Consider the following 18874-nt stretch of genomic DNA (forward strand, 5'->3'; position numbering starts at 1 on the left):
AATATTATGATTTACAAGCATTCATCTTCCTAGCACTCCTGTGGGGCTGGGAAGTTATCTTGATATCATAGATGAGTAAACAAGCGGGGGTGTGTGTGGGGGGGTAAGGTCATATGATAAGCCTCTATTTACTTATTCCCTGTGGGAAGGGAACAACACACACCTTTAGTAATAATATGAACTTTCTTGGCACATCCTACACAACCTTTTAATGCATTTAATCCTTAATGTTGCATCTTTTTAACACGATGTCAACAGAACTGATAAAGCTCTAAGAGAACAAGGCTAAAATAAGTGAGGGAACAATTCCCTATGCTTTGGCAAAAACAATCATAAAAAGACACAGATAAATAATCTTAAAATGAAAAAATGCACTATTTACCTCCACTGCCATTTAAGAAATTAAGAAAAATGATTTGCTACAGAAACACTTTCAAAGAAATTTTGGCAATTTTTTAGAAAATTAAACACATTCAATGTATGAACTAGCAATCACACTTTTTGGTGTAAATTTATCCAAAGGCATTGAAAATTTACATCCAAGCAAAATCTAAACATGGATGTTCACAATAGCGTTAATCGTAATTGCCAAAACTTGGAAGCAACCAAGATGTCCTTCAGCAGTGAGTGGATAAATAAACTGTATTACATCTAGACAATGGAATATTATTAAGTGCTAAAAAGAAATGAGCTATTAAGGGCTGGGGTTTTGGCTCAGAGGTAGAGCACTTGCCTAGCATGTGCGAGGCCCTGGGTTCGATCCTCAGCAACACATAAAATAAATAAATAAAATAAAGATATTTAAAAAAATGAGTTATTGAGCCATAAAAAGAGAAACTTTGACTGCACATTACTAAGTGAAATAAGCTTATCTGAAAGGTTACTTAAGGTATGATTTCAACTACATGACATTCAGGAAAAGGCACAACTACAGAAAGACTAAAAAGATCAGTGGTTGTCAGAGGTTGAGCGGGTAGAGAGGGATGAATAGGTAGAGCATGGAGGTTTCTCACGGCATTGAAAACAATGCTGGGTTGTGGCTCAGCAGTAGAGCACTTGGCTAGCACCTTCGAGGCCCTGGGTTCGATTCTCAGCACCACATAAAAATAAATAAAGGTATTGTATCCAACTACAATTAAAAAAAAGAAAAGAAAAAAGAAAACACTCGGTATGAAACTATAATGATGGGTACAGGTCATTACACATTTGTCCAAACCCACAGAATGTACAACACCAAGAGTGAAGCCTAATCTAAACTATGATTCTTGGGTGTCAATATAGGTTCATAAACTATAACAAATGTACCACTCTGATAAATGCTAACAATTCTGGATGCTATAAATATGTGTATGAGTGGAGTTTATATGGGAAATCTTTGTATTTTTCTCTTAATTTTGTTGTGACCCTACAACTGTTCAAAAAATAAATAAAACAAAATCTTTAGGAAGGAAAAAAGTTGTCCTTCATGTTAAAAGACTGTTATATTAATGTGCTCCAACCAAATTCTTTGTGAATGTACATTTGCCTTCTAGGCATTAATTAGCAACTGCAAAAAAAAAAGAAAAAGAAAAAAATTCAAAGGGCCAAAACATGAGTGACTAGCAGTGGAAAGGTTCAGGAGGGTTGAAAAGGGCAAAAAGACTGCTCATGTCTAATAGGACTATAAGAAAAGTACAGACAGCTGGCACAGTAGCACATGCCTATAATCTCAGTGACCTGGAAAGCTGAGGCAGGAAGATCACAAGTTTGAGGCCAGACTCAGCAACTTAGTAAGACCCTGCCTCAAAATAAAAAATAAAAAGGGCTAAGAATGTAGCTCAGTGGTAAAGTGCCCCTGAGTTCAACTCCCAGTATCTAAAAGAAAAAAGACAAAGGAAGTACAGATGATTTTTCTGCTCTCATCTAAGGCTGACAGCTATATTGCTTACCCGACTCCGAAGACAGTCAGCCAGGTTTCGGCGTGTGAAATTAGCTGCTGCTGTCGGAGACAACTCATATCCTGGTACAGAGATAAAGATTCATACTTAAAGTGAAGCAAAGAATAACAGTGCCTATTCTTAAAGTCCACTATTTTTTTTTAAATATATTTAGAGTATATAATGTACATAGACTGGGGTTCGGGCACAATCCTACTTCTAGTCCCTATTTTCATGTAACAGCTATGAAATAGTTGGTTAGTACTGACAGCTATTTCCTGGTCCCAAATAGGATCAGAGTTGACTGTTCAAACTGATCAAATTCATAGTCTGGCTTAAGATATTAATTCATCGACAGACTGTAGTTTTCTATTCAGAAAGAAAGGGAAACAAACACATAGATATTGGAAAAGAAAGAAAAGTGGGTGGGAAGGGAGAGAGAAAAAGGGAAAGAAAGTCAGTCTTGAGATGCTAATTTTTTCAGTAATTTAAAAAAGAATGCTGGGAGAAAAGAAGTTGAAAGTTAGGGCAGTCTCAGAGTCATACGTTATAAAAAAGATACCATTGTTATTATTTGCAATATTATTATTATCAAGCCCAAGGGCACTCTACCATTGAACTACATCCCCAGTCATTCTTAAATTTTTTAAAATTTTGAGACAGAGTCTCACTAAGTTGCCCAGGCTGGCCTCAAGCTAATGATCTTCTTGCCTCAGCCTTCTGAGTGTGCCACCACACCTGGCTTAAAAAATATATAACTTTATTAAGAGTGTAATATGATTTTCAAAAAAGTATAAGTCATAGAAAAAGAATGTTTCCATCACTCTACAATATTTTTAAAAATAGAGTATCTCAAATGTAAAACCTCTTAAAAAAAAAGTTGTAATGCCAACAAGCACACAATCTGAGGAATAATATCAACTGTGCATTTAATAATGCATTCACTTTGGAACTTAACTCCCCAGTAAAATCAGACACGTGCCAAATGGTACAAGAAAAATCTACAAGTCAGTGGCCCTGCATGTAAAATATCAGTTCAGTTCTAGAAAGTCAAGGGTCATATGTTTTCTCTCATGTGTGGAAGCTAGAGAGAAATAAAGGAAAAAAAAGGGTAGAGGTGTCTCATAAAAACAGAATGGTATGTGCACACAGTATAATAATATAATTTGGTTAATTGTGTTCCCTAGTAATTCCCTTTCTCTCTCCTCCTCCCTGTCCTCCTCCTTCTCCCAGCACAGCCTGTAAAATACTGCTATACTTACTATACTTCATAACCATTATCAGACTCCCTCAGCTTAAACATGCTTAAACCTAAGTACCAACAAGGCACAATCGAACACACCTGTAATCCTAGCTATTTAAGAGGCTGAGGTAGGAGAATTGAAAAATAAAGGCCAGCCTTTGCATTTTAATAAAATCTGCCTCAAAATAGGGATGTAACTCAGTACATAAAGGATCCCTGGGTTCAACCCATAGTAACACAAAAACAAACAAAACATTTAAAAACTTAAGTATTATGTGCTTTTGGTTTCTGAATGGCAGGGACTGAGCTTTGTTCATCTTTGAATTCTGCACAGTACTAAGCACAGTACTTAACATGGATGAGACCCTTAAAAATATTTATGGAATTGGATGTATAATGCTAAATATGCTGCCCAAAAAACTATATGAATGAATCTTTTTCAGTCATTTTACATATGTAAAATAAGCTCTTAATTTGAATATAATTACATATGCAAAATGTAATTTTACAGTGTAGAAAATAACAATGTTATTGAACTGTAAAGTGGATAACTGGAAATAAGATTTTCTCTACCAGAGCACCACTACAAGCTTTCCTGAACTAGAAGACTAGTAGCTAGTGTTGTTAGTGCTTGTTAACTCCAGAGAAAGCTTACAAAATATCTCATAATGTCCTTATTATCTCTGTAGACAGAAACCTAACAGAAATATAAGGTAGAACCTTTAAAGTACAGTAAATGCTTATAATCACACAGAACTTTAAGTTAACAACACATTTCATATGTATTATTCCTTAATATAATATAATGGGATAAGGAAAATAAAGGCCTATAGAAGATAAATGACTTGTCACATAGACAATAGTAAGGCCAAAAATATTGGGGTGGGAGGAGAGAAAATAGTAAAGTCAAGTTTTATTTAGGTCTTTTAGCTCTGAGATTAATATATACTTCAGCTCAAATCACATTCTTCAAAATATCTGACACTAAAAAAATTTGATATTAGCTGGATGTGGGAGGCACACACCTATAAACCTAGTGACTGGAGAGGCCAAGGCAGGAACATAGCAAGTCTAAGGCCAACCTTGGCCTCTTAGCAAGACCCTGTCTTAAAATAAAAAGGGTTGGAGAGGTAGCTCAGTAGTAGAATGTCTATGTGTCTGATTCCCAGTTATCACACAAAAAAGTTAAAATGAGGTTATTAGGGTGGGCCTTAATCCAATATGACTGGTGTCCTTTTTATAAGAAGAGAACATTTGGACAATTAACACAGAGGGAATATCATGTGAGGTACAGGGAGAAGATGGCCATCTGTAGGCCAAGAATAAAGACCTCAGTAGATAGAAGAAATCACCACTGTAGACATCTGAATTTTGGACTTCTAGCCTCCAGATCTATGGGAAATTTTTCTGCTGCTTAAGCCAGTTTGTGGTACTTTGTTACGGCAGCCCTAGCAATCTAATACACCAAACAAAGCTATACTCTGAGTCTTACCCACCATTTCGCATCTTATAAAGTTGTACATTTTTCTGAATATATTCTGCAAACTGTACAGTGTCTCCAGCCTCTCCAACACACAGGAGTAAGATTTTTTCACTCATCTTAAACATCTTGTCATGATCTGGTCAAAGAAAAAATTCATATTAGAAATTACCTTAACATAAATTGACAGCTAATATATATGCATCACTATAAACAGGTTTATTAGTTAACTATATTGAATAATTTTATTAATCACTGTCTTTAGAAGATTTCAATAGGAAATTATTAATTTCTCTCTTTCATTCTCCATGTTAAACCACATACAACTTTATTAATGTCCATTTCAGTTGAAAAATACAGATGAAATGTGACAATTTAAAATAAAATTTGGCTGGGCACAGTGGCGCACACCTGTAATCCCAGGGGCTCAGGAGGCTGAGGCAGGAGTATCATGAGTTCAAAGCCAGCCTCAGCAATTTAGCAAGGTCTTAAAACTTTGTTAGACCCTGTCTCAAAATAAAAAGTAAAAAAAAAAAAAGGACTGGAGATGTGGCTCAGTGGTTAAGCACTAGTAGAACCCTAGTACTAAAAATAAGATAAATAAATAATAAAATAAAATCCAAAATGGGATGTTCAGGTGAGGTAGTGCACACCTACAATCCCAGTGACTTGAGAGGCTTGAGGTAGGAGGATTGCAAGTTCAAGGCAAGCCTCAACAACTCCAAGGAGGTCCTAAGCAACTTAGTGAGACCTAGTCTTGAAATAAAAATAAATAAATAAATATAGCTTAGTGGTAAAGCTCTGCTGAGTTCGATCCCCAGTACATAATAACAACAATAACAATAAAAATAATACAATTTGTAGATGGTATAGTTCAGTGGTAGTGCACATACTTCGATTATCTTTAGTCTCATGATCACAAAGCTGGAAAATGTTTCTACAAATATAAATGTAATTTATTGTACTTATACAAAAGTATATATGAAAAGGACCAGTGGTACAATTAAAATTAAGGAATCTCCTCAAGAAAGAAGAAAAAAATGAGCTGGGAATATAAATCACTTTAGAAAGTAAAGCAACTCCATTTACAAAGCAAAAAAAGAGAACTGGTTGCCAAAGCAAATATTCTAACAGTAAGCTATTTAAAACACCTCACAAAAATCCTAATACTCTAACCTTATCTAGCTGAACCAGACTCCTTCAGATTAGATAGATAAATATTCAGATCACAATTACTGCCTAAGGAAGAAAACTCCATATTCAGTCAGTAGCTTCAGAAAAAGACTAAATCTTCCTATCTTACCCTCACTTTCACTTTTCATTTTTCAAATAATGCTGAATAATCTTCCCTGGGAGACATGTTTCCTGTATGAAAGCTTTTGAAATATCAAAATCTCTTAATAGGATTTAAAGAATAAATGCCACTATCAAATACTTTACAAGTGTTGGAGAGTTGTAGATACTAGTAATATGGACTTTGAGGGGAAAATCCACATAAAATGTGTCTGTAGATAATATCTGTTTGCCTTAAAAACTTAAACAAACACACTTTTGTTATTCAAGCTACAGATTTAAAACTGCTAGTTTGCAAACTTATTTATAAAATATTCACTTTATGCAAAGAAAAAGGACCAGAAGGGTACGTTCTAAGTTCTTGCCAGTGGAAAGAATTTTTATTTCCTTCTTTCCGATTACCAGTGTTTCCTAAATTACTATACTTAATATGCACCAATTTGTAATAAAACATTATTCAATAAGTTTGTACTATTGTTATAAGAAAAAAGATGTGCTTATTTTTTGGAGGGGGAATGAGTTTATAAAGAATTTATGTCACATTTAGAAGAAAAAGATAAAATTCTAGGCAGCCACTGAATTTTGAAATAAACTTAATACAAGACCAAATCTTTTTTTAAACAGTGAGCATGTCCACTGAATAGTGGAGGATGATACAAAAACACAGGTTAACAGATACTAATGTTCTCTGTTGTATAAGAAACTGCCTATACAGCCCTAGGGGTATGCGTGTCCTTGATAAGGAATTTACAAGATCCACATACAGGAAACAAATGAACAATGAAATGAACAATGTATAACATTATATAAAGCCAACTGGACTAGATTTCCACTGTGATCTGGACCCAATACTCTGAACTTGGGCGAATCATTTGCCTCTCTAAGCTCCAGTTGCTAAATGGTAAGAAAAGGAGGTAAGGAAAACTGTATTGAATTCTAAACATATATTATACATGTTTATACTAATATACTCAGTGTTAGGTAATGTAGTTCAAATTATATATGCTATTAGAATTCAGAATCAAGAGTTCTGAGTGGGCTGGAGTACTCTGAGTAACTTAAAAGTAATTCTGGGCTGGGGTCATGGCTCGGTGGTGGTAGAGCACTCGCCTAGCACGTGTAATACCCTGGGTTCGATCCTCAGCACTAGATAAAAATAAATAAATAAAATAAAGGTATTGTATCCATCTACAACTAAAAAAATAAATTAAAAAAAAAAAAGTAATTCTATAAAGGCCAAGAGAAAAAAGGCACGAAATGCAGCATGCTGCATAACCAAACCCAGAGTGACACCATTTAACTTTAATAAGCAGTCAATCTTCGGGAAATGTCTTCTCTCCAGTATCAAAATATTTAAACTGAGTGGTACATGATGGTACACGCCTGTAATCCCATAACTCAGGAGACTGAGGCAAGAGGATCCAAAGTTAGCAAGAAACTATCTCAAAATGAAAAACAAAAAAGTTTCAAAAGATTACTGCTTTTCAGTATTTTATTCTACACAATTTCTTTATGAAATGGTTAGGGGAAGTTCTCAATAAAATTCTAAAATCTCTTATCTTTTTTAAAAATTTAAGACACGGTCTGGCTACATTGCCCAAGCTGGGCTTGAACTTGTGATACTCCTACCTCAGCCTCCTGAGTGGCTAGAATTACAGACTGTTGCCACCATGCCCAGCCTTTCATAAAATTTTTATAGCAGAAAAGACTAAAGGGAAAATGAGAGTTGAGTGCAATTATTTTCTACTATATTTTGAGAACTCAAATTCTCTTTCTCTCAAACCATACTGATTTTTCTTTTGTGTGAATAGACAGAATTCACTCTTAGGATTTACTCTTTGAACTAATTTTAAAAGTAATTTAATATTAACTAGTAATACTTCTTTTCTTTTTTTTTTTTTAATTTTTAATATTTATTTTTTAGTTCTCGGCGGACACAACATTTTTGTTGGTATGTGGTGCTGAGGATCGAACCTGGGCCGCATGCATTCCAGGCGAGCGCGCTACCGCTTGAGCCACATCCCCAGCCCGTAATACTTCTTTTCTAATACAAAATCATTTTATAGTATTTGTTCCTTGTTTTATTCTTAATATTTTGTTCCTTCTATGGATTATATCTAATAAGTCGCACCCCCTATAATAACTAGAAGTACTGTGCACATAAGTGTGCTTTAAGTACAATCTACTACTCAAAATGATTTTATATACATTATGGGATTAAACAGAAAACCTGTAAAGGTATAGACCTGGTCATTGCTTTACCTAGGTACTACTTCATGCTCAAATCACTTTTTTTTTCACAATATCTTTTTATTTTATTTTTATGGGGTGCTTAGGATTGAACCCAGTGCCTTGAGCATGCCAGACGAGCGCGCTACCACTTGAGCCACAACCCCAGCCCTCAAGTCACTTTTTAAATCAAATGTCTCAATATTCAAAATAATGAGCTAATTTACTCTCAAAACAAATTTACTCCTTTGGAGCCTGGTTTACAAACAGAACTAACTACCAACTAACTACAGAATTTCATAAAGTAATCGCACTTAGGAACAATCCCTATCATAGATGTTTAATGAACCAATTAAACATCCTTTCTTCCTCAGAAAGGACAGAACTCGGGCTGGAGTTGTGGTTCAGTATCAGAGCACTCACCTAGCACTTGTGGGGCACTGGGTTTGATCCTTAGCACCATATAAAAAAATAAATAAATAAAATAAAATAAAGGTATGCTATCCATCTACAACTACAAAAGAAAAAAAAAAAAAAAGACAAGAATTCAAGCAAAGTCCTTCAGAATGCCTTCCATTTTCCTGGATGGGATCACAGTGTGACAACCAAATAGATACCTTTCTCTTTACAAAAACAGAAGCAGATTCCTTTTTGCCTTTGTTCACATCCTTCAGGAAATCCCAAATGAAATATTTTTCCTTAAACCCAAGATGGACTGTCACCTGCCCTCAAAACTTTTCCTAATCTCTACAAACAGAATCTCTTCTTCTTCATTATCTAACAATTCTTATTCCTCTGCATTACCTGAGAAGTTTGATTGTACCTGTCTTAAGACACATCACTTCCTAAATTGTGTCACAATTATCTGTACACATATCTAAATTGTAACTTCTTTGATGACATCTTATTTTCTTTGCATCCCCTCCCCTCAGCACTGTAAAGTGCACACAATGCCCCAAAACTATTTGTCAAATGAACTTTAAGTCATCTGACCCAAAGTATACTTTTTCAACAGTAGCACATCTATGATGAATAAGGAAAACACCCTTGGACTCTGCAGATCAACAACCAAAAGCTTTTTAAAATTTTGTATTGAGTACTTATTATAGAGAGTACGGGATAGTTGTTATGAGTAAAAGGTCTGGATTTAGACTGTACATTGAACTGCCATTTAAAACCATAAGCAAATCTCTTAAACTTTGTGCCTCAAATAACATGCAAAGTGAGGATATAATAGTGCCCATCAAAAAAGGATAAATGAATTAAAGTAAATCGCTTAACAGGGCACCAGATACATTATGTGTTTAGCATTATTACTATTAAATATCTGTCAAATGTTAAGCATTTGCACATAACTCATTAACTCAATTCTCCCAACAAGTTTCGAGCTGGTTATTACTTATCTAACAGATGAGTAAATCTGGGCACTGCAAAATAACTTGTACAAAGCATTAACTCAAAAAGAGACAGGGTACTAGTTTCCAAACGCCAATAACTACTTAACTATAAGGAAAACCTGGAAGCCAGAGAAAACCGAAAAAGGAAGATCGATGCTGAGCCACAATAAGATACGAGAGACGAAGGGAAATGCCAAGTCTCTGGTTCCACAGTCTCACTCTGCCCAGGATCCCATCTTAGGCTGCCCGGAAACTAACTTCATTACTAGCGATAACCGAAACTTTAGAAATTCGGGGTTCTACGGAGCCTAGAGCTGGGCAGGCGCTTCAATTCTTACAAATCTAATTCCCTTAGGTAACTCTCACCTAGTATGAAGCATTTAGTGAAGCCAAAGGACAGCACTGACTCACGAGCTAATGCCAGATCCCTTGGCTTGACAGTCTCCTCGGTTCTAAAAAACTGTAGAGTAGCCCAGGTTCCGCCTCCCAGACTTCCCCGGGACTTATCCAACACCCGCATGAACTCCCTCCCGCTCCACCACCAAGGCCCGAACGGGCCTCCCGTGCTTCCTCTCACCGTCCTTCATCTGGACAATATTGCTAGCGGCCACCCGGTCGGAGGCGACAAGAACATAGTCGGGGCCCTGGATGCCAATGAGGTACTCCATGGTGGCGGAGGGCTGGGGGCCGCACGTTGGACAGGACTCGGAACTTGCCGGTTTCCCCGCCTCACTGGTGAGACAGCACTGCCCAGCGAACCTCTGCGCGACGCTGGCGCTCTCGGATGACGTAACTATCGCGAGAGGTTGGAAAGGGGCGTGGCGTTGAGAGCATTACACTGCGCCTGCCTCTGGGACTGTCCTTGATTCCGCCAATGGTCGCTGGGTTAACACCCTGCTTTTTATCTGCAAATCTGAATTTTAAAAAATCAGTTTACTGTATGTAAAGAGCCAAGCACTTGTGGCTGCCCAAAGGTGATAGTTCCTCAGTTTTCTCTTTCTCTTCTTCTTTGCTGGGTAAAAAAAAAATCTCTCCGGGACCCTTTCCCTGCAAACCAGATTGGAGAAAAGTTAAGAAGAGCCCTAATTACATCCGTCACAAAAATAATATATGATTGCATTACAGATATAAGTTGAGGGGCTGGGGTTGTGGCTCAGTTGGTAGAGCATTTGCCTTGCACATATGAGGCACTGGGTTCGATCCTCAGCACCACATAAAAATAAATGAATAAAGATTGTGTATGTCTACCACTAAAAAAAATACTAAAAAAAAAAAAAAAAAGATATAAGTTAAGGGGCTGAAGTTGTGGCTCAGCGGAAGAGCGCTTGCCTAGCACGTGTGGGGGCCCTGGGTTCCATCCTCAGCACCACATAAGAAAAAGTAAACAAAGGTGTTTGTCCATCTACAACTAAACAAAAATATTTTTTAAAGAATCTCTCATTACATAAGATTACAAATCTATATGGTGAAATTCGTTCTAATACTCATATACAAACTGGGGTGTTTCAGTATATGAAATAGTTGATATCTGGAACTTAAAAGCCATTCCTAAACTGGTGCAGCAGCTTGTGCCTGTAACCCCAGCTACTTGGGAAGCTGAGGCCAAAGGATCACTTGGGCCCCTCAAGCTTCTGAAACCATCCTTAGCAATATGTTGATACTCTGTCTCCAAAAACAAACACAAAAGAAAGGTTAAGAAAAGCAATCTGCAAAAGAAGAAACAAAAATGGCCAAGAAACCTGAAAAAAATCCTCAATCTTGATAGTAATTGGCAAAATGACAAATAAATAAACAATAAGAAAATGTAAATTGGTTGTAAGATTATAATCATATAAAATAAATTTTAAGATATCTAATAGTCCTTACAAAGGACTATTGGATATCTTAAAATTTAGTGTCTGGAGTTGTGGCTCAGTGATTGAGTGCTCACCTAGCATGCTACATGCCTTGGGTTGAATTCCTAGCACTCAAAAAATATATATTATTTTAATAATTTTATGTCTTTGGATCTTATGTATCCAAAGACATTTGCATAAATATCCCAAATTTTGTGTACAGAGATACTGTTGCAGCACTGCAAGAGCAACAAAACAGGGATCAAGTGACATGTCTAAATACAAATGTTATATAAATGATGGTACACTCATAAATGGAATATTATACAATGAAAATAAATGAAATGAAGCTAAATATACATACATATTCTATGGCCCAAGATATACTAAAAATGAAAAAGCTTTCTTATCTGTAGCACAATGTGATTTTGTTAAAAAATGAATATTTGAGGGCTGGGGATATAGCTCAGTTGGTAGAGTACTTGCTTCACATGTACAAGGCCCTGGGTTCAATCCCCAGCACCAAAAAAAAAAAAAAAAAAAAAAAAAAATTTTAAAAATGAATATTTGAATATGAGTGGAAAAATATCTATTTACAAATGTTCCAAGGTCAAATTATAACCATTCACTGGTAAGTATAATTTGAAGAGAGAATTTTTGTTTTTATTTTGTTCACATTTATTTTGTTTAAATGTATTTGTTTGTTTAATTATTTATTTTTAGTGCTGGAGATCCACCACAGGGCCTTGTAAACATGCACTTTACCACTGAGCTACACTCCCAGCTCATTACTTACAATATTTATTTATTTATTTGGGTATTAGAGATTGAACCCAGGGACATTTTACCACTGAGCTTCATCCCCAGACTTTTTATTTTTTATTTTGAGATAGGGTCTTGCTGAATTGTTGAGGCTCTTACTAAATTGTTGAGGCTGGCTTCAAACCTGTAATCCTCCTTTCTCATTCTCCTGAGTTGCTGGGATTGTTACTGAGATGCCACTGAACCTGACTACTTGTAATTTTTAAATTTAAAAAAATCCATCCCTTTCAATTTTGCAGCAATTATGATAATGGTAAAATATTCCATAACTAAGTTTTAGTACCCACAACTGATCTTCATTCCAGCTTGTTGAGAAATAGTGGGGGGGGGGTTGCAATTGTATATCCTAACCCAACTATACAATTCATTTGTCTCTTCAGAAATTGAAGTACTCATTTCACTCTGAATGTTTCTTCTAGTTCTCTGCCCATAAAAGAACATAGAGCCTGAGGAGTTTGGAGCAGCCTATCTATCATGAGATGGATGCCAGGGGCAAGTGAGGTCATTAAGTCAACCATCCCACTATGAACACAGCTGCATTCATCATTCTAGAAAGATTCTTTTCTTAAACACCACTGGGAAAGCCTGGGCTACTGCCACCCACTCTCTCTTTCTCTGTCTGTTTTTTAGTTGCAAAAAGTACACAGTTATACAAAACACATACTTACACACACAAATAATATAGAAATGAGAAATTAAATATTTCTTTTCCTCCTACCAAAGATAAACCCGTCAAATGCCTGTGTCCTTCCAGAGCTTTTTCTTTGTACATATCAATAATCACTCATTCATTCGTTCATTAAAGCTAGAGAACTTCAGGGCTGGGGTTGTAGTTCAGAAGTACAGCACTCACCTAGCATGTGTGAGGCACTGGGTTTGATTCTCAGCAACACACACACACATACACACACGCACACACACAAATAAGTATTGTGTCCTTTTACAACTAAAAAATGCTAACTTCACTTAGCATTTTTTTCTTTTTTTATTAATTTATGACAGCAGAATGCATTACAATTCATATTACACATATAGAGCACAAATTTCTCATATCTCTGGTTGTATAAAAAGTATATTAACACCAATTTGTGTCTTCATACATGTACTTTGGATAATGATGTCCATCACATTTCACCATCATTTCTAACCCCATGCTCCCTCCCTTCCCCTCCCACCCCTCTGCCCTATCTAGAGTTCATCTAATCCTCCCATGCTCTCCCTCCCTACACCACTATAAATCAGTCTCCTTATATCAGAGAAAACATTTGGCATTTGGTGTTTTGGGATTGGCTTAACTTCACTTAGCATTATCTTCTCTAACTCCATCTATTTACCTGCAAATGCCATGATTTTACTCTCTTTTATTGCTAAGAAATATTCCATTGTGTAAATATGCCACATTTTAAATTTTTTAAAAATTTATAACTTTATTTCATTCATTTATTTTTATGTGGTGCTGAGGATCGAACCCAGGGCCCTGCACATTCTAGGCTCTACTGCTGAGCCACAATCCCAGCCTCCACCACATTTTTTTTAACTATTCATCTACTGAAAGGCATCAAGGTTGGTTCCACAGTTTAGCTATTGTGAATTGTGCTGCTATAAACATTGATGTGGCTGTGTCCCTGAAGTATGCTGTTTTTAAGTCCTTTGGGTATAGGCCGAGGAGAGAGAGATAGCTGGGTCAAATGGTGGTTCCATTCCCAATTTTTCAAGGAATCTCCATACTGCTTTCCATATTCACTGCACCAATTTGCAGTCCCACCAGCACTATATGAATGTACCTTTTCCCCACATCCTCACCAACACTTATTGTTGTTTGTATTCATAATAGTTGCCATTCTGACTGGAGTGAAATGAAATATTATAGTAGTTTTGATTTGTATTTCTCTAATTGCTAGTTATGATGAACATTTTTTCATATATTTGTTGATAGATTGTATATCATCTTCTGAGAAGTGTCTGTTCAGGTTCTTGGCCCATGTATTGATTGGGTTATTTGTTTTTTTGGTGTTTAGCTTTTTGAGTTCTTTATATACCCTAGAGATTAGTGTTCTATCTAATGTATGAGGGGTAAAAATTTGCTCCTAAGATGTAGGCTCTCTATTCACCTCACAGATTGTTTCTTTTGCTGAGAAAAAACTTTCTAGTTTGAATCTATCCCATTCATTGATTCTTGATTTTAATTCTTACGATATAGGAATCTTATCATGGAAGTTGGGGCCTAATCCCACAAGATGGAAACTAGGGCCTACTTTTTCTTCTATTAGACAACAGGATCTCTGGTTTTATTTCTAGGTCCTTGATCCATTTTGAGTTAAGTTTTGTACATGGTGAGAGATAGGAATTTAATTTCATTTTGTTGCATATGGATTTTTAAAAAGCTACAAAACTCTGAATTGGAAGATCTGCAATCTTTTTTTTTAATGTGTATTATTTTAGTTGAGGGGGACACAATACGTTTATTTTTATTTTCTAAGGATCAAACTCAGGGTCTCCCATGTGCCAGGCAGGTGCTCCACCACTAGCCCCAGCCCCAGCCCTGTTTATTTTTTTTAAAGCATCCAACAAGCTGGGTATGGTGGTACACACCTGTAATCCCAATGACTAGGAAGGCTAAGGCAGGAGGATCACAAATTTGAGGCCATCCTCAGCAATTTAGTGAGGTCCTAAACAACTTAGTGAGACCCTGTCTTAAAATGAAAAATAAAAAGGACTTGGGAATGTAGTCAGTGGTAAAGCTCCCCTGGGTTCAATCCCCCCATACCAAAACAAAACCAAATAAAACAAAAATAAAAATTTTAAAAAGCACCAGACAATCTTTCCTCTTGTCTCCAGGACTTTTGAAACCCCCTCTAGTTAAGTAAAACTAGAACTGCTCTAACTTCTTGTTAGTATACAGTGGGTTTTTGAGACTGAACTTGTACTGAGAAACAGGGAGAAACCCTCTTCCAATTAAAATCTTAGTCTTATAATTATATTTAATTTTATTTTAGACAAATGTTGGATTATAGTGCAGACATGGAGAAGCCCAAGAACCAAATCATATACAACCAGTTCTAAAAATGGCAGAGAAATGCCATCAAGAAACCTTGATCACAAAGACATGACTTTCTTAAGTAGGTAAACCCCTTGTTCCTAAGGAACATGCATTTTGCCAAGAAGCATAATAAGAAGCACCGAAGAAGATGAAGGTCAACACCTCCAAGACTATCAAGACCCTGTGAGGGAAGTTAAACCCAAGATCCCAAAGGGTATCAACTGCAATCTCAATTGACTTGTCCATATGGTTTACCCTAAGTTCTGGGAATGTGCCCACCCACATACTGCCAAGGATCCCAGGCTCTGCTAGCCCAAGGCCAAGGCTCAATCCAAGACCAAGGCCCAGCATACAGCTTGAGGTCCATCTTCAGCTCCTGATCAGGCTCTCAAAGGTGCCCTGGACCCTATAAAGGCTCCATATCAAAGGCCTCTGCCAATGTGAGGGCAGAAAGACTGGTCTGACCCTGGGCTGCCATCTGCATGGGCTGGGTGGTCCTCTTGTGCTAGTTGTACAAATAACCCTGAGACAAGGGAGAAAATGAATTAGAAAAAGTCTGTAGAGGCTCACTGGAACAGCATGAAGCAAACAATATTTTCTATAAAGGAATGGTAAGTAGTTTTAGCTTTGCTGGCCATACCATATCTGTAATCACTAATCAATGATGCTATTGTAGTGTAAAGCAACTGTAGACAATATGTTAAAAAAGTGAGCATGGAAGCCCACAATAGTGAACAACAAGGATATCAGAAAAATTTGGATGGTATCTATGTTTCTGAAAAAGGAACAGTTCCACAGGCTGATGAATAAGACCTAAGAGTTATTTAGACACAGAAACACAGTCATGGAGTCAATTTGATATTTCAATGATGCAATAAAAAAATCTCTGTGGACTTTGGACTTATTCTTAATCCTTTCCAACAGGTTGAATAAACTCCAGTGTCCTTTCAAAGGAATGGAACATGGAAAAAAAATAAGCATAGATTTATTTCAATAAACTTTATTTATAAAACAGATCAGGAAAGCAGGGAAATGGCTCTGGCCCATGGGCATAGATTGCTAACCCCAGATGTAGTGGGAAGACTGAAAATCACCACCCAAATCAGGGTTCAGCTCTACCTCTTTCAACCTTGATGTAAAATTCAGTTAGTCTCCCTGAACATCATTTCCTTATTTACAAAAGAGACATTCAGAAGGAGATTTGATTTGTATTTTCTTGAGATGGGAAAATGATGCAAGTTTGGTTGGTAAATATAAGGAAACACATCTTATTCCCTGATAAGCACTGGGGAGTTTGGCGGGAACCTAATAAAGAATGACTAAGTCTGCCAGGCACCGAGGCACACACCTGTAATCCCAGCAACTCGGGAGGCTGAGGCAGGAGAATAGCAAGTTCAAATTCAGCCTCAGAAACTTAGTGAGACCCTGTCTCAAAATAAAAAGGGCTGGGGATGTGGCTCAGTGGTTAAATGCCACTGGATTCATTCCCAAGTATTGAAAAAAAAAAAGAAGAAGAAAAAGAAAGAAACAAACAAATGAAAGAGACCATGTTGTTATGTAATGTGGCCATAAAATGGAATGGTAACCTTAGTGAGACCCCTAAGTTCAACTTGAGATGAAATCATCAACATAGTTCATACTCAAAAGACCTTGTCAATATAGACAATAGGGTTGGAACAAGGTAGATTGGAGATGAGAAGTACATCCCAAAATTTCAGGGCAGTTAATATATTGGATGCTATTGATGCCCTCTTTCTTTTTCCTTTGCCGACTTGGCACCAATGTCCCAGTGTTATGGTTTGGATATGAGGTGTCACCCCCAAAACTCCTATGTTAATGCAGAAATATTCAGAAGCAAAATTATTAGATTATGAGAGCTGTAACCTCATCAGTGGATTTATCCCTCTGATGGATTAATAATTTGAAAGGACTAATGTCCTTGGCACTTTATACTATCACTATCAGGTGATAACTGTAGGCAGGAGGGGCATGACTGGGGGGGGGGATGCCCTTGGGATTATATCTTGTTCCCCCACACCCCGTCCTCCTTCTCTCCAGTTGCAGATGGCCACTGTGGAACTATCCAGCTTCTCACCCTGTAAAATAATCTAATAAATTCCCTTTTTATAATCATACATATGTGTATGGATATATGTTGATTCAGCTTGCTACAGAACCCTGACCAATACTAATACACACAAGAAGTAATAATTTCCACAAAGACCCCCAAGATATGGTTTTAATATGCCATTGAGATTACACTGGGAAGTTTTTAAAAAGCAATAATTTGCCTTAAACAAAATAAAAAAAACCAAAATTGTATTGGCAAATTGTGGAGAAAAATATTAACAGACTCTGAAGTGAACAGGCTAAAATTGATCTAGTCATTTCAGAAACCCACCAACCAATCATGTGCTTTGTGGGGGCGCAGAGGATCATTCATTGATAGTATTTGAAGGTGGCACCTTTGGTTGGTAATTACAATTAGATGAGATCATGAGGGTGGGACACTATGATGGCAGTGATGACTTGTAAGAAAAATGAAAGAAATCCAGGGTAGTGCATTTGTTCTATCTCACCTATGATGCCCTCCATCATGTGCATTATAATACATTACCATGCAGCAAGAAGGTACTCACCAGATGTCAAGCAGATGCCAATGCCATGCTCTTGGACCTTTCAGTCTCCTGAGCTGTAAGTCAAATAAATTCTATTGATTATAAGTTACTGGGTCTCAGATTTTTTGTTATAACAACAGAAAAACAGACACAGAACACAAGCACAGAGGCCTCAAAAACAAGATGACTGTAATTACTTCAATGACCAACAAGGTAAGCAGGCAGTGAGGGGCTCTTGGCCTGCAGGGTCAAGAGATGTCATAAAGAACTTAGTTTTCCTAGAGGCATGATAGATGGGTAGCCAGGTATTGCTTAACATACATATCATCAAAGAGGTCAAGAATAAACTGGAAGACAGAGGCAAGTCACCTCAATAGAAAGTTGCAATCACTTGTCAAATGTCCAAACCCATGCAAGTTTTAAGACCTAGAACCTACCAATTAAAGGAGTACTAGTCCTCCCCCAAAGATTCTAAAACATGAGGACAAATACATTTAGTATTTAGTCCCTTAGTTATTCCCCAAGGGATTATATAGTCATTTCAGGCAACCAAGAGAAGGGAATACCCAGATTTTTAAGGGCTTAGCATATAGGATCCAAGTCAATTTTTATACCTAAGACCTCAAAGAGCCTTCATGACTCCCCACTTAGATTAAGGTTTATGTGGATCAGATAACAAATAGAGGCCAAGTTCAGGCTCCTTTCCTGATGGAGCCATTAGGTTCAGAGATTCACCAGTGGTTACTTCCTTGGTTACTAAATATATAATTAGAGTAGACATGCTTAACAGTTGGCAGAAACCTCACATACAATCCTTGGTGTCTAGAATAAGAAATATTGTAGTATAAAGTGCCAAGGAGAAGCCCAATTCTAACCACTATAGTATATCAAAAATATCACATAGAAACTACCAAAATGGAACAGAGAGAAAAAGATTGGAAACAGAAATAAAAGTGAATCACTAAGATGTGGGTCAAGATCAAATGTCCTAATATAATATA

At 36.8% G+C, this 18874-nt stretch overlaps 1 protein-coding gene across 2 annotated transcripts in view; it reads right to left on the bottom strand.

The window, feature by feature from the left end:
- The window catches only part of Psmb2 (proteasome 20S subunit beta 2), a 31436-nt gene extending 21107 nt beyond the window's left edge, over window positions 1–10329 (bottom strand). Inside the window, exons 1-3 of one of the 2 annotated variants that reach the window (XM_026393409.1) lie at window positions 10136–10329; window positions 4656–4778; window positions 1929–1999 (exon numbers count right to left, since the gene is read on the bottom strand). In XM_026393409.1, coding sequence (XP_026249194.1) covers window positions 1929–1999; window positions 4656–4778; window positions 10136–10226 — 285 coding nt within the window. In that variant the 5' untranslated portion in view covers window positions 10227–10329. Of the gene's footprint in view, window positions 1–1928; window positions 2000–4655; window positions 4779–9924; window positions 10055–10135 lie in introns of those variants that run through there. The other variant, XM_026393411.1, reaches the window with a different exon arrangement.
- Between the last annotated feature and the right edge of the window lie 8545 nt (window positions 10330–18874).

This window comes from Urocitellus parryii, chromosome 11, assembly GCF_045843805.1.
Source record: "Urocitellus parryii isolate mUroPar1 chromosome 11, mUroPar1.hap1, whole genome shotgun sequence".
Taxonomy (NCBI): Eukaryota; Metazoa; Chordata; class Mammalia; order Rodentia; family Sciuridae; genus Urocitellus; species Urocitellus parryii.